This window comes from Filicampus tigris, chromosome 20 (genome assembly GCF_054856515.1).
Source record: "Filicampus tigris isolate MCC_2025a chromosome 20, RoL_Ftig_1.0, whole genome shotgun sequence".
NCBI lineage: Eukaryota > Metazoa > Chordata > Actinopteri > Syngnathiformes > Syngnathidae > Filicampus > Filicampus tigris.
In genome coordinates, this window is record NC_141236.1 from 2,616,173 (window position 1) to 2,629,365 (window position 13,193).

A 13,193-nucleotide genomic window follows, 5' to 3' on the forward strand; every position below is an offset into this window, starting at 1 on the left:
ATGTAGTTTTTAAAATCTGATGATTATACAGGTACATGTTTACTTCCACATTCAACATATTCCAGTATTTATCACCACATTATCAGTCATATCAACGTTAACATGCATTCTTCTAAATAATATAAGGGTAGACATTCATTTTGTGGACGTCATTACACAAGTGGTGTAGTGAATTGATGGAATGAGTTGACCCAAAGACAAATTCTGCTGTCCTGCAGACTGTGTGCTTCAAAGAGCATGTTGACATTTTGTAAGTGCTTTTCATAAGGCAATAAAGAGTGAAGATTTGACTGGTGCATACTTGGCATGTCATCGCTAAGCACCCCAGTGCAAACCATCTCATTGTGTTCAACTGCCTAGCAGGGAGTGCTGAGAGATGACACTGCCACCCAAGCCTCAAATATAGCTGGAGAAAATTACCAGCATGAATCCCTGTGCCCCTGTGCTTGGAGTTGCGAGAAAGCGCTAGCAGAAAAAATACCATTGTAATTAAGGGTGGGAGATTGGGAGATACATGATAGAGGTGTCTTAAATTAAGCGATTAATCGATCTTCAAATGAATCGACAACTATTTTAATAATTGTTTAGAGCAGACCGGTGGTTGGGGAAATTGGTTTAGAGTCTCTTTTAACTTAAAATAGTAAAAATCCTCTGGTTTGAGCCTCAACAGTATATATTATCAAACTTCTGTAGTAGTTCATGAAAGCAGACTGATTATCTTTTGTGATCAATCAAAATAAAATAATTGCAAACACCTGCTTTTACTTTGAAAAACAATGAATGGCATTTTTTCTTCTTTTCATACATGTTATGGATGAAACCAGTAACAGAATCATAATAAATGTCTGAAAAAAAAATTGTCAATTTAATCTATTACAAAAATAATCGTTACTTGCATTCTTAGTGTGAATAACCTGTAATAGATGGACCGTATTTTTCGGACCATAATGTGCACTTAAAGCAGCACTGGACAAGAATTCGACCTTAATAAAAAATGTTCACAACTCTTTTGATGAAACATTGACTTACAAGTAGTTGAATGGGACTTTTGTCATACCCTGGTGGGTCTGTATCGTTTTTACTAGCACTAAGAAACTGTGAGGAGGATGGGAGCACCCCTGGCACCCAAAAAAAAATACAAATGTCCTGAATTGCTGAGTTGCTTTAAAATCCTTTCATTTCACAAAAATCGACAATCTGGAGTGCCTTGTGTATGGACGGATGTTGGCTTTTCACCTATCGTCTTAAATTCAGATTTCTTTCTTTTATGTCCGTGTGCTCATTCTGTTTTTGTCATACCAGAACTATAACTACTTCATGCTTCCGTGTCTAACAATCATGGGAATGTTGTCCTACTCCCCTATGCTGCGGTCGCCTTTTAGACCCAACGCAAGCTGAGCTTTTCTGGTGGCATATTTCCAATGTTCCAAAACAATGAACAATATTTGAAAGAAATTGCCCTTTTGTGTACTTAGACAAAGTCTTAGTGCTTTGAATACAGATCATGAAAAATGGGACCAAAAGCAAGTTTTTCATTTTGATATTTGTTCAATGTACGTTCAAGCGCAGAACTTACTGACATATCTGATAACATTTTAGGGGCTATAGTCGACTGTACATCCGAGCAAGAAAAACGTTACACAGTCCTTATTAGCGGTCTGTCAGGCACAATTAATTCTCAGTGCCGCTTTACACTTTATGGATTATTTATCTAATTTGTTTCAAGCAAGAGCTCCATTGAAAATGAATTCATGATGCAGTCAAACGTAGGGATGCGCATAAATATTGAATATATTGGTCCGTTTAGAATTGTGTTTTGTTGTCTTGAACCAACAAAAGCATGATTTTGACCGAGTGTAATGACATGCTCTGTGTCCTCCTGCATGCAGTGTTTGTTACTGAACAAACAGTGAAAATATGTTTTAAAAGGGCATGTTTATAGCCAGTTATCTCCCTTGGCAGCCTTATCTGCCCTTTAAAACCCTACTTCCGCTTTCAACCTCACCTGAGTCACCTTCTATATTTGCTTTGTTTTGTAGAACTAAAGCGGAGGCCATGTTTACACTATGTTCGCTACTGCCACAGCAGCCACGTTTCAGGCCACCATGGACAATATGTAACGCAACTTTGATGCGGTTTCTAGCACAGAAAACAAAAGATGTATAAACTCCAAGTGTGAAGTAAACTTAGCCAACCATCTTTTGAGTAAGACTAACGGCTAAAACTATTTTAAGCATACTTTTGTTGGTTTTTATGACACAACCCACCCAGATTCATAATTAGACCCATAGCAACGCGCTTAACAACGAAAATGCAAATGTTGGCCAATCCCCATTGTACTGTCCCGTTGATCACTGACAAAATGAGCGTCCGTCATAGGTGTATAGGCGAACCGTCACGTAGCCGGTATGCCCTGCCCTGTTCTTTTCCAAACAACCTTTAGTAAAGTGGATCCTTCTTTTTGTTCTTTAAGTTTCACCAAAAGCCATAAAAAACCCTGAGTTAATCCATGAGTGCTCATTGACATCTTGAGGCATACGTAGGTCTCATGCAAAATGTTGGTTTGAACTCTGAATTTTTGTCCAACTTTTAATATAGAGTTTCCTCGAAAGTCTCGGCCGAATTCCAAATGCTACAATCTCAGGGGCATTCAACTTTAGAGCTTTCACTAAACGTTAAAGAACAAACAAAAACAAAACATCAGTCCTGTCACTTCTCCTTGATGCTCACCACATAAATCAGTCTTGGCCATTTTCAACCGTTTGTGCTGTGAACTTTTTGTTATTGGGAGAGGATCTGAGAAGCTATCAATGAGTAATATGAAAACTGTCTCAAAGGCTGTCCAAATATAACACATCCACCAGACATGCTGAGCTGAGCTGAGAATAATAAGATTATATGGAGCAGAAAGACAATAGCTATTCAGTATTTGCTTGGGTAAGATCCCAGTCTATGCTGCTCTTGTCCTAAATTGTGGCGTTCGGCACTCAGACATGCATCCTTCATTATTTTACATTTTAAGACACGCATCCCATTGTATTGATTGGGTTTGTTATACCATGTATGTCTTTCCTCCTTATAATTTCTCACAGCAATATTTTGTAAAGGGTTTTCCTCCTTCCAAACATGCTGTTGGGGCTTGTCAGTTGGCGATTGTTTGCACAATGCAATAAAAAAAAAAAAAAATGCGGCATGCCCTCCTGCCTTGTTATTGCCACACTCAGTTTTTTTTTTTTGGTTTCATATTTTGATTTGTAGATTGCTTGCACAGTCTTTAATTTGGAATTTGTTGACATTTTCTAAACAAAGCTATGTTTAGGGTGTTGCAGTTTGTATTTTAAGATCAAACTTCGGTCCTATATATTGGCTATGGAAAGCAAACAGGAGGTGAGTGTTCAGAAACAAACCCTGCCTCGCAAAACTGCTTGGGGAAAATAATGTACTGTAATTGTTTTTTGTTTTGTTTTGTTTTTTTCCAATAATATTGCGATTGTGATTCAATATGCAATTATTTTCGTTCTTTTTTTGGGGGCAGGGGGTTCTTTTCAGTTGTATGTCGGAACAGTTTTTCCATTGCAACAGTGGTTTTATATACTGTCATAATGGCGATTATTTTTTTTTCAAAGTCCTCAACTCATGCAATGAAATGATAAATGAATGCATTGATATAGGAAATTAAAACTTTTTTTTCCAGAACTTTATCCATGAGTACTGTTTTATTTTGATGTCCTGTATTTTGGGGTTTTATTGTATTTATTTATTTTTTTAATTCATTTTAAACAGTATCACGAAGCGTTTGCATTTTTTTTTGCCTTGTTTTTTGTGCTTGATGTTAGTCTTTTTTTATTGGCAAAATGTGCTCCTTCCATAAGAAGGTGTTCCTGAAGTAGATAGATTTGAGATATTGCTTAGATGTATTGAATGTATTTTCATGCATTTTGTATTTTTGTGGGGTAAAGTTCTGTGATTAAAAATTATTTTGATTATCATTTCTGTTCACAAAATTTATTTAACAATCGCTAATAGATAGTTAACTACAGTTTTTTGTCATTGTGCATTTGACGAACATGCTTCTTTTTTGTATTATCATGTATTATTCATTAACCAACATTTCAGTAGGTCATAGATGTAGCTGCTTTAAAACTGTCAGTTTAAAAACGGAATTAAAAAATTGTGATAATCAAAAGCGGACAATATGAAAAAAAAATCATGATAATTTTTTTGCTATATATCTCTGCCCTAATTACAAGGTTAATTTACAGGATATTAAAAATATTGCTGGCATTGGAGAGAAAGAAAAAAAGCAATTTTCAATACTTTAGATTGGTCAATAATTTGTAAAAATAACACACACACGTGGATTGATCAGTAGGATAATTTTTGAAATGAATAAATTATGACTTGTGAGATTTTGGCCCGACGCCACCGATATATTACTTTATTTACTTTTTATATTCAGAGATGTGAATTGATGACTTATCTACAAAATGTGACGGCATTGTGATACACTGTCTTCATACATACACATTCATTCTACGGGTGATGCACGAATCAAGTCTGAATTACTTGAAAACACCCACTTTTACTACGAAGCCACGCGGTTAACACATGTAGAATGTGGTTTGGCTTTCTCTTGCTGAAATAAGCAGGGACATTCCTGAAAAAGATGTTGCTTGAATGGCAGGCAGCATGTTGCTCCAGACCCTGTATGTACCTTTCAGCATTAATGCTGCCTTCACAGATGTGCAAGTTACCCATGCCATGGACACCAGTTCACCTCCAACACCGTCAATAGATGCTGTTTTTTTAAGTTTGCACTCATAACAATCTGGATGTTCCTTTTCCTCTTTGCACCGGAGGACACGACGTCCACAATTTCCATAAATAATTTGAAATGTGGACTTGTCAGACCACAGCACACATTTCCACTCAGTGCATCAGTCCATCTTAGATGAGCTTGGGCCCAGAAAGCCAGCGGTGTTTCTGGGTGTTGTTGTTACAGTATATAGCTTTCACTTTGCACGGTTGAGTTTTAACATTTGTAGATGCAGAAAACAACTGTGTTAACTCACAATGGTTTTCTGAAGGGTGTTTTTCATGCAGTGCCACCTGAGGGCAAGGGCATGGGCATTCAAAGTTGTTTTTCAGCCTTGCCGCTTACATGCAGAGATTCCTCCAGATTCTCGGAATCTTTTGATGATATTATGGACCGTAGATAATGAAATCCCTAGATTCCTTGCAATTTTATGTTGAGAAATCTTAAACTGTTCAGGTCAAATGTGAAATATCAATCCACTCACAATATTCTCCAACTTCCTTGCTCCCAATTCTACAAGCCTGCTCCTTTTGTCTCGGTTCCGGCCACTTAAGCTGGCTGTGTTTTGTACCTCTCGGTCCCACATACCGCAATGATATTGTCCCACATTGGTTTTATTTTATTTCTTTTTTTTTTTTTTTCAACTTTATTTGGCTGTGTCTGCTTGTGCTGCGCATGAGTGTGACATAATAACTACATTCTCAACGCCGATTGGCTGTTGCCGCCGTGCTGCCACCAAAACTCCACTTGAGTCCATCACGACAACATGGTCAAGGGAACAAATTTTTTACTTCATACGCTTCAAATCGGCACGCAACTCCACCTGGCCACGTGAACTGCATTGACTATATATGGAAATGCAACACAAGAAATGCTCATCACGCTTCTTCTGTTCTGAATGTAGCATCAGTTTATCATTGTTTTTATTTTTGTTTTACACAGTGTCTGGACTTAATTGAAATTAAGGTTTGCGCATGCTTCTCAGAGTTCCCACCGTACCCGGGTTTTCTTGAGTGGGATGGGTCAACCTGGGAAACTTGTGCCCTTGCCTGTTTCCCATCAACCGCCAGCTGCAGGCTGCGGTACTAAAGAATGTTTGATTTCCTGCACACACACACACTGCCTCACCACCACCAGTGCATGCTTGCAGACACACACACCCCCCCACACACACACACACACACACATTTACACATGGGCACGTCAACTGCTGTTTTCAAAAGCGGGCAACTAAAAGCTGAGCAAGGCTGTCTTGCAAAGTTGATCCTAGTTTTGTGTGCTCTGAGAAGCACAGTTTGGAGCAATTTGGGTTGTGCACATAAAATGTGGTTTCTGTTCTGGAGATGTGTGGAATCAAAGACAGTGTTGGACAGTATGTAGCAATGTGCATGTCCTCAATCTATCGCTGCTTCCCCTCCTTAATTATGGTGTAGTTTGAATAAATGATCAATTATCTATTTTAAGTTTGGCCTTTCCATAGATAAGGTTTCAAGAAAGTCATGATGAAAAGCACAGCTGTTCCAGGTTTGCACTTATACCTTGAGGTCTATTTGATTTTGTCGCGTGACATGAATATGGTTGGGAATTCACTTTGAATCAACTATTACACATTTTGGTGATCACTAAAAAAAAACAGCCTTGTTAAGACTATTTACTTGTGTTACATTTCTCTCCATGTTGCTGCACTAGAACAGATAACAGCCTCTGTAGTTTTTCTTTCTTTCTATCAGAGACTGATACTGTCTGGTCTGCAGACAGGGGCCACCATTTTTGAAGTGAGATATCTCTCAGGACCAATGTGGTTGAATGCTTCTTAAGTTGTACAAGTTGCAGTTGGACCAATTATCTGGGAGAAATGCACCCAACATCAGAGTTCAAACCGCTTTCGCGCATTACGTCATGCAAGATGTCAGCATATCATGTAAGACATGAGCTCCACAAGCATCTAAGGATTATATAGTTGGCTATCTGATTTGTTTTTTTCATACGTGTAAGGAGTGCGGTTTCTCAAGTGAATTTTTCAAACCTATCCAGATTACGATTGCAAATTCGCTAGGCCTACAGTTAAATCAGTATCTTGTTGTGTATACTTCAAACTTTTGTAGTATTTGTTTTTTTACTTTCATATCATACTAAAGCCTCTTGTTGATTACTTTGTTCACATTTTGTTTCGCCTGTAATTGAATTGGAGGCTTTTAGTGCGTTCACAAAGGAGGGATGAATGAGACAATTGATAGGGCACGACAGGTCTGCTGCTCCAAAAAATTAGTGTAGTACTGTGGTTCAATGCAATGGCACAGTGAATACCAGATTCAGCAATAGAAGCTTTGTCCCTATCTCTGTTATCAGAGCAGCATGCCTGAAGGTCTGTTCTACCAGTGGGAATGTAATGATAAAAGCGATATCGCGATATCAAAATTGCCACAATATCATCAGCATAATTGCTAAATGTTCCATTTCCATGGAATACAAAGGAAAACATATTGACAGTTGGTTTGCTGAGTCTGGGGCAAAGTCATAGACTGGTTTTTTTTTGGCTTTTGAAGAGTTGGTTTATCATTAAACATGATGATAGTTTTAAAGTTTTACTGTCTATATATATCTTTACTCATGTAAATTATTACAAATTTTGTTTTCACTATATTTACGAACAATGTGTACATACTTTAAACACACATAACATATACATACATGTACACATACATACATATGTATGTATATATCTGTATACATATCCATATATATGTATGTATAATGTGTGTGTACAAATTATGTAGGTTTTACATGATCAGGAATTTTGGGGCTGCCGATCAGTGAGTTAGAAAAACAAAACAATAACCGATTACAAGATGGAGCAATGTCTATTTCAATACGTTTTTTTCAAGTGGATCAATGTATATTAATTAACAAATGAAAATAAATAGGTTTTTTTTCAAACATGCAGTCGAAAAAAAATTTAAACTAAATATTTAGTGACATTTTTTTCCTAAATTATTTCATTAAAAATGTAATTTGTCAAAACTCCTGCATGACTAAATGAAACGGGAAGCTGACATTGTACAAGTCTTGATGGACATGGGACTCTGGCATCTATGTCATTCATCACATTAAGTGCAATTTGCATATACATCTGTACTATAAACCTGTAAAATTATGGACAATAGGGAATGTTCATTATGACGTCATCATCAATGTATCCAATATTTACATTTAGCCATTAACAGGTTAGGTTTCGCTCTTTGAAAAATGCAGGAGTACGAGTGGGCGATATGAGCAAGAAAAAAATCATATCGGTAGAACATTTAGCATTGTGTAAACGTATATATGAGTGTCTATGTTTACATGGACATTATTCATTCGTATTAAGTCTGATCGGAATAAAAATGCTTCATGTACACACCTCATTTGGAATACTCTGACCCGAAGCCATTCCGATCAAGATTTTTTCCCGAATGAGAAGTGTGGTTTATGTTGATTGATAATCCGATTGGCGTGCATGAAAACACTCCGAAATTTCGCACCAAACTGTCTTTACCGCTCATATGTGATGTCAGTAAACACTAGGGTTGTCAAAAAAAAATCTATATTAATCGATATTAAATATAGTATCGATTCAAGGTATTAAATTGCTTTGATTACGATACTTTTCAGTCTCGCAGCCTCAATCTGATTACGTTGACACGCACGGTCCTTCCACACGCCAATGGTGTGGCTGTGTACATCAGTGTGCGGGAAATAGACGAAGAAGAAGCTGCTTCCTCCGAAATATCATTAAAGCTAACGGTTAGCTTCCTCTATTTTTACATCTATCGGGGCTGGTTACTAGTGAGCATATGTTGGGTTGCACCAACAAATACAGTAAAAGCTTGGCGAAGCTGCGACTTGAGAACATATCCGTAACACTAAAGCTAACGGTTAGCTTAATCTATTTTTGCGTCCATCGTGGCACTTTTAGCAAAGCTTGTCTCCATTTTACACGTAATATGTTGTACTGTTGTTATCAGACAGAGACAAGCCCACACGGAGAAGTTTAAAGTTACACATGGTCTGATAAAGCAGTACATCCGCAAATAAAGCTCGCTCCACAAATAGAGTTCCAATTTGTTCCAATTTCACAGTCCAGCCATTCAATCCGAGGAATTTATTTATATTTTTTCAAAAGTTAGTATAACAGAGGGTCTTAAAATGTCTGGCAGTGAATGAGTTAATGTTTACAAAAATGTAAGACAGTAAAATTGCATTTGTTTGCACTGTTACTAAAAATGTTCAATATTTTTTTCAAACAGTGATATCGAAATCGGTATCGAGTATCGAGTAATTTTTGCTAGTATCAAATCGAGGTTAAAAATTTGGTGTCGTGACAACACTAGTAAACATGTTTCTGTTATTCCCGGAAGCTAGTAGAAGAAGAGCCAGCAAAAGACATGGTGGGCGCAAGACTTAAACTGCTCATTTGGAAGTATTAACTTGGCATAACAAGACAAACGGGAAAAATATGCGAAATAATGCAAATTTTTTAAGTAGAGATGGACTCAGCGATGTTTTGTCGACACAGAAGTCGCTACGGCTTCTTCTTCTACTACTACTTCTGGTATATTTGGTCAATCTGCGCATATCAAAATAATTTGTTCTGATTGAAAATGTGATGCATGAACACAAGTCCTAATTAGATCAATATTTTTACTGTCCATGAAAACCATCAATCACAATTTTAATCCAAACTCTGATCGGATTAAAGAAATTTAGTCCATGTTAATGTAGCCAACAAATAAGTGTAGAGAGAAACAGTGTCACTGCAATGCTGTACAGTTGATAGTTTAATAGACCATTGTTTTGTGATCAAAGTTGACTTCCTCCCTCTGCTTCTCTTTTTTTTTTTTTTTTATTCAGTTCTGTGCTTCAGAGGGATTTTGAGATAAATGGAGCCTATTCTCTGAGACAATGGCTAAAATGATTTCTTATAAGCCCCAGGCAGAATGAAGCAGACAACCCCCCGTCTATTTGACATATTTTGGGTGTACTTGGAGTTTACCACAGTTGTGCTCCTTTTTCTTGTTGTTATGTTAGCAAAATGCATACCTCAGGATTATATACCATAACATTATGAGCTGAGAAAAGGTTTATGTCTTTGTTTCTGTCAGACCCATAACCTTCCCTTTTTCTCTGCCTGTCCCCCTCAGGAAGATGTTCAAGATGAAGGCTTTTTGCTACCGCAACTAATGCCAGAGTGTGCCGACTAGAACAAGTAGTCCTGACCTGGCAACATACGAATGGCCCAGGGAAGCCACCATATTGACATTCAGGTTTTGCATGACCTGCGCCAGAAGTTCCCTGAAGTCCCAGAGGGTGTTGTGTCTCAGTGTGTTCTGCAGGTAAGCAGATTTTCAATCTGTCATATAAGCATTATTCAAGGGAAAAAATGTACCTTTTCTCAAAACTTGTATGTAAACATGATCTTTAGTGTATGTCAGTTGTCGAAGTTAGGCTTTTCCCTCCTGTTGTGGTACAGTAAGTATTCTCTAGTAAGGAATCATATTTGCATTGTTCAATCTCTCCTTATAACAGAATTTCCTGATGTGGGAAACGACTAAATAAACTAACCTATGTATTATTTTCTTCTGTCCCTCTCTCTCTACCTCTCTCTCTCTCTCTCTCTCTCTCTCTCTCAGAATAACAACAATTTAGACGCGTGCTGTGAATATTTGTCCCAGGTCAGTCCAAGCTACTTGTACAGTGAAGAAGGCAACATCACCTTTTCTGACGACACCAACTTGACCAGGCTCCGTAATCACATGACCCAGCTGAACCTGGGCCTGCAGTCTCAGAATGTGCATGTGGCACCAGCGCGAGACGGCCTGAGAATGAACGGCAGCCGGACTCTGGCCCATAGCCTGAGCGAAGGGCCCCTGCAGACTGGCCAGGCACCGAACAGTAACTTCTTCCAGCAGGAGCCGCAGTCTGCTCCCGTCGAAGGGCCCCCCAGTCTCAATGTGTTTAGCGCGATGGAGCCCTCGCGCAAACCGCAGCCTCCGCAGCACCTTGGACTCTACCCTTTGGGTGTCAAAGGAACGACCATGGGTCTCCAGCAAACACCGCGTTTCAACCCTATCACCGTGACGCTAGCTCCTCATATTCAGACAGGCCGCAACACTCCTACTTCTTTACACATACATGGCGGGCCACAGTCCGGCCTAAGCAGTCCACAGGGTAACTCAATCTACATTAGGCCCTATTTAAGTCAGTGTGGTACGACCCGGCCGAACCCGCAGCAGGGAGGCAGGGCCCAGTATAGCCCCACCTCTCAGCCTCAGCAGCAGATCTACCAGATCTCTCATCCTTCGTCCTTGTCAGGGTCATGGTCCGGCCCTCAGCAGTCTTCTTCCTCACATACCTCACAGCATCACAGCCAGGGCCACCAGACATCTCATGTCTACATGCCGATCAGCTCGCCCACAAATTCCCAGGCGCCCTCCATGTTCCCCTCCGGAAGCCAGCCGTCTTCATCTGGGGTCTCGTCTTCTTGCTCGTCTTCCTCCTCGTCCTCCTCTTCCTCTGTCATGCCCACCTCGCTCTCTGCTATCAGCCAGTACAACATCCAGAACATCTCCACTGGCCCGCGGAAGAATCAGATCGAGATCAAACTTGAATCTCCTCAGAGGAGCAACTCCACCACAACAACAGCTGTGCTGCGAACAGGTGGTGGGTCCCGTTCTACGTCCGCCTCATCCTCCTGCCCTTCCTCCTCCACCTCCTCCTCCTCAACCGGGGTTACGACTGTCCCGAGCACCCCCCTCTCCATCGGAGGCTCAGGTCTGAGCCGTAGCCAGCCCACTGTGTACATCTCCGCTAGCCCGCCCACTGCTGCTACCACGCCTTCCGAGGAGGCTGTCCTGGCTTCCGGCGGATCCCGCTCACAACCCAAGTTTTACATTTCAGCTAATTCCTCCAGCGATGACAGTGGGGGTAGGAACCCTCCCACGGTCTACATCTCAGCTAACCCTCCAATGCAGGGGCCGCCAGGTGCGAGGAACATTGGGGGCCAGGTGAGCATGGGCCCTGCCTATATCCACCACCATCCACCTAAATCCCGGGCCTCGGTGGGAGTGGGAAACACGGCTTCCTCGCCACGTGTGGTGGTGACTCAACCCAACACAAAATATACTTTTAAAATCACTGTGTCCCCCAATAAGCCCCCAGCAGTGTCCCCTGGGGTTGTGTCTCCTACATTTGAGCCCAACAACCTCCTCAGCCTGCCTCCAGACCATCACTTTGTGGAGCCAGAACCCCTCCATCTCTCAGACCCGCTTTCTGCACACAACGAGAGACCAAGCGAGCCTCGCAGACTCAGCATGGGCTCTGATGATGCGGCGTACACTCAAGGTAAGCTGCTGTCAGCCCTTATTCACACAGTAGAAGCATTTGGACAGGAAGCAACATCATGAATGGGCACTGTGCTGATGAATAAGCAGGTTTAGCCTCAGCTGTCTCTTTTAACAGTTGGTTATTATTTTTTTATGAACCGTCTATTAAAGAAATGTAGGCAAAATGTTGCTGCAACAATCAAAGGCTCTGTTAATTCGGTCTCAACTAGTTTATGTTTTAGGAATAACAAATGTTGCCAGAGGACTCATAGGAGCCATGGTAATCGAGGCCTCTGGCTTGTGATTTCTTACAAGATTCAAATCACTAACCCGGGTGATTCAACTGACCAGCTCTAGATGATGTACATCACAATTTTCTTTTGGAGCCTAAAAACTTGTAGGTTTTTGAAAATGACACTGTTATTGTTTCAGTCTCGTCGTTACAGAGAACATGCATGTTAACTGTTCGGGTCAGGGCATGCGCATGGAGGTTACGGCCGTCAAAACAATGGCGGACCACTGTGCTGTTGTAGCATTTCGTCGCTGTCCTGTGTAAAACACTTATGTCCAATTTGGGGGGGGGGGGGGGGGGAATAATTTTCACGTTAATGCGATGTCTGTAACGCGGAAACAGCGTTCACATAAAAATAAGAAAATAAAAAAAAATGGACATAAGTGTTTTTCACATGACGGCGATGATTTGTTTTGTTGACACTTCTACATCAAATCACGTATTTAGTACACTGATAATGGGTCCAATATTCAGATCATGTAGAGTACATGCTTAAAATTCAAAACCTCGAATACGAATACAAAAAGTGGTTTTACTTTGGCATATCCAAACATTTTTATAGGTCATTGTTAAAGGAAATCATTCCGACAACGTTATTGTCTGCACATGGAACTTTTTAAAAATGCAAACCAAAACTTGTGCCGTTTGCTTGGTCATTGCCATACACTGTAAACGTACCCTTATTAAAGATTTGACGTCTTGTTAGGGCTTCTTTTATTACTTA

The 13,193-nt window shown here is 40.1% G+C and overlaps 1 protein-coding gene across 4 annotated transcripts in view; it reads left to right on the forward strand.

Annotated features, from left to right (window-relative positions):
• Positions 1-13,193, forward strand: part of tab2 (TGF-beta activated kinase 1 (MAP3K7) binding protein 2) — a 49,369-nt gene that overhangs the window by 26,745 nt on the left and 9,431 nt on the right. For 3 of the 4 annotated variants that reach the window (XM_086019414.1, XM_086019417.1, XM_086019416.1), the window contains exons 2-3: positions 9,997-10,188; positions 10,486-12,196. In XM_086019414.1, the coding sequence (XP_085875540.1) occupies positions 10,087-10,188; positions 10,486-12,196 (1,813 nt within the window). In that variant the 5' untranslated portion in view covers positions 9,997-10,086. The remainder of the gene's footprint in view (positions 1-9,996; positions 10,189-10,485; positions 12,197-13,193) is intronic. The other variant, XM_086019415.1, reaches the window with a different exon arrangement.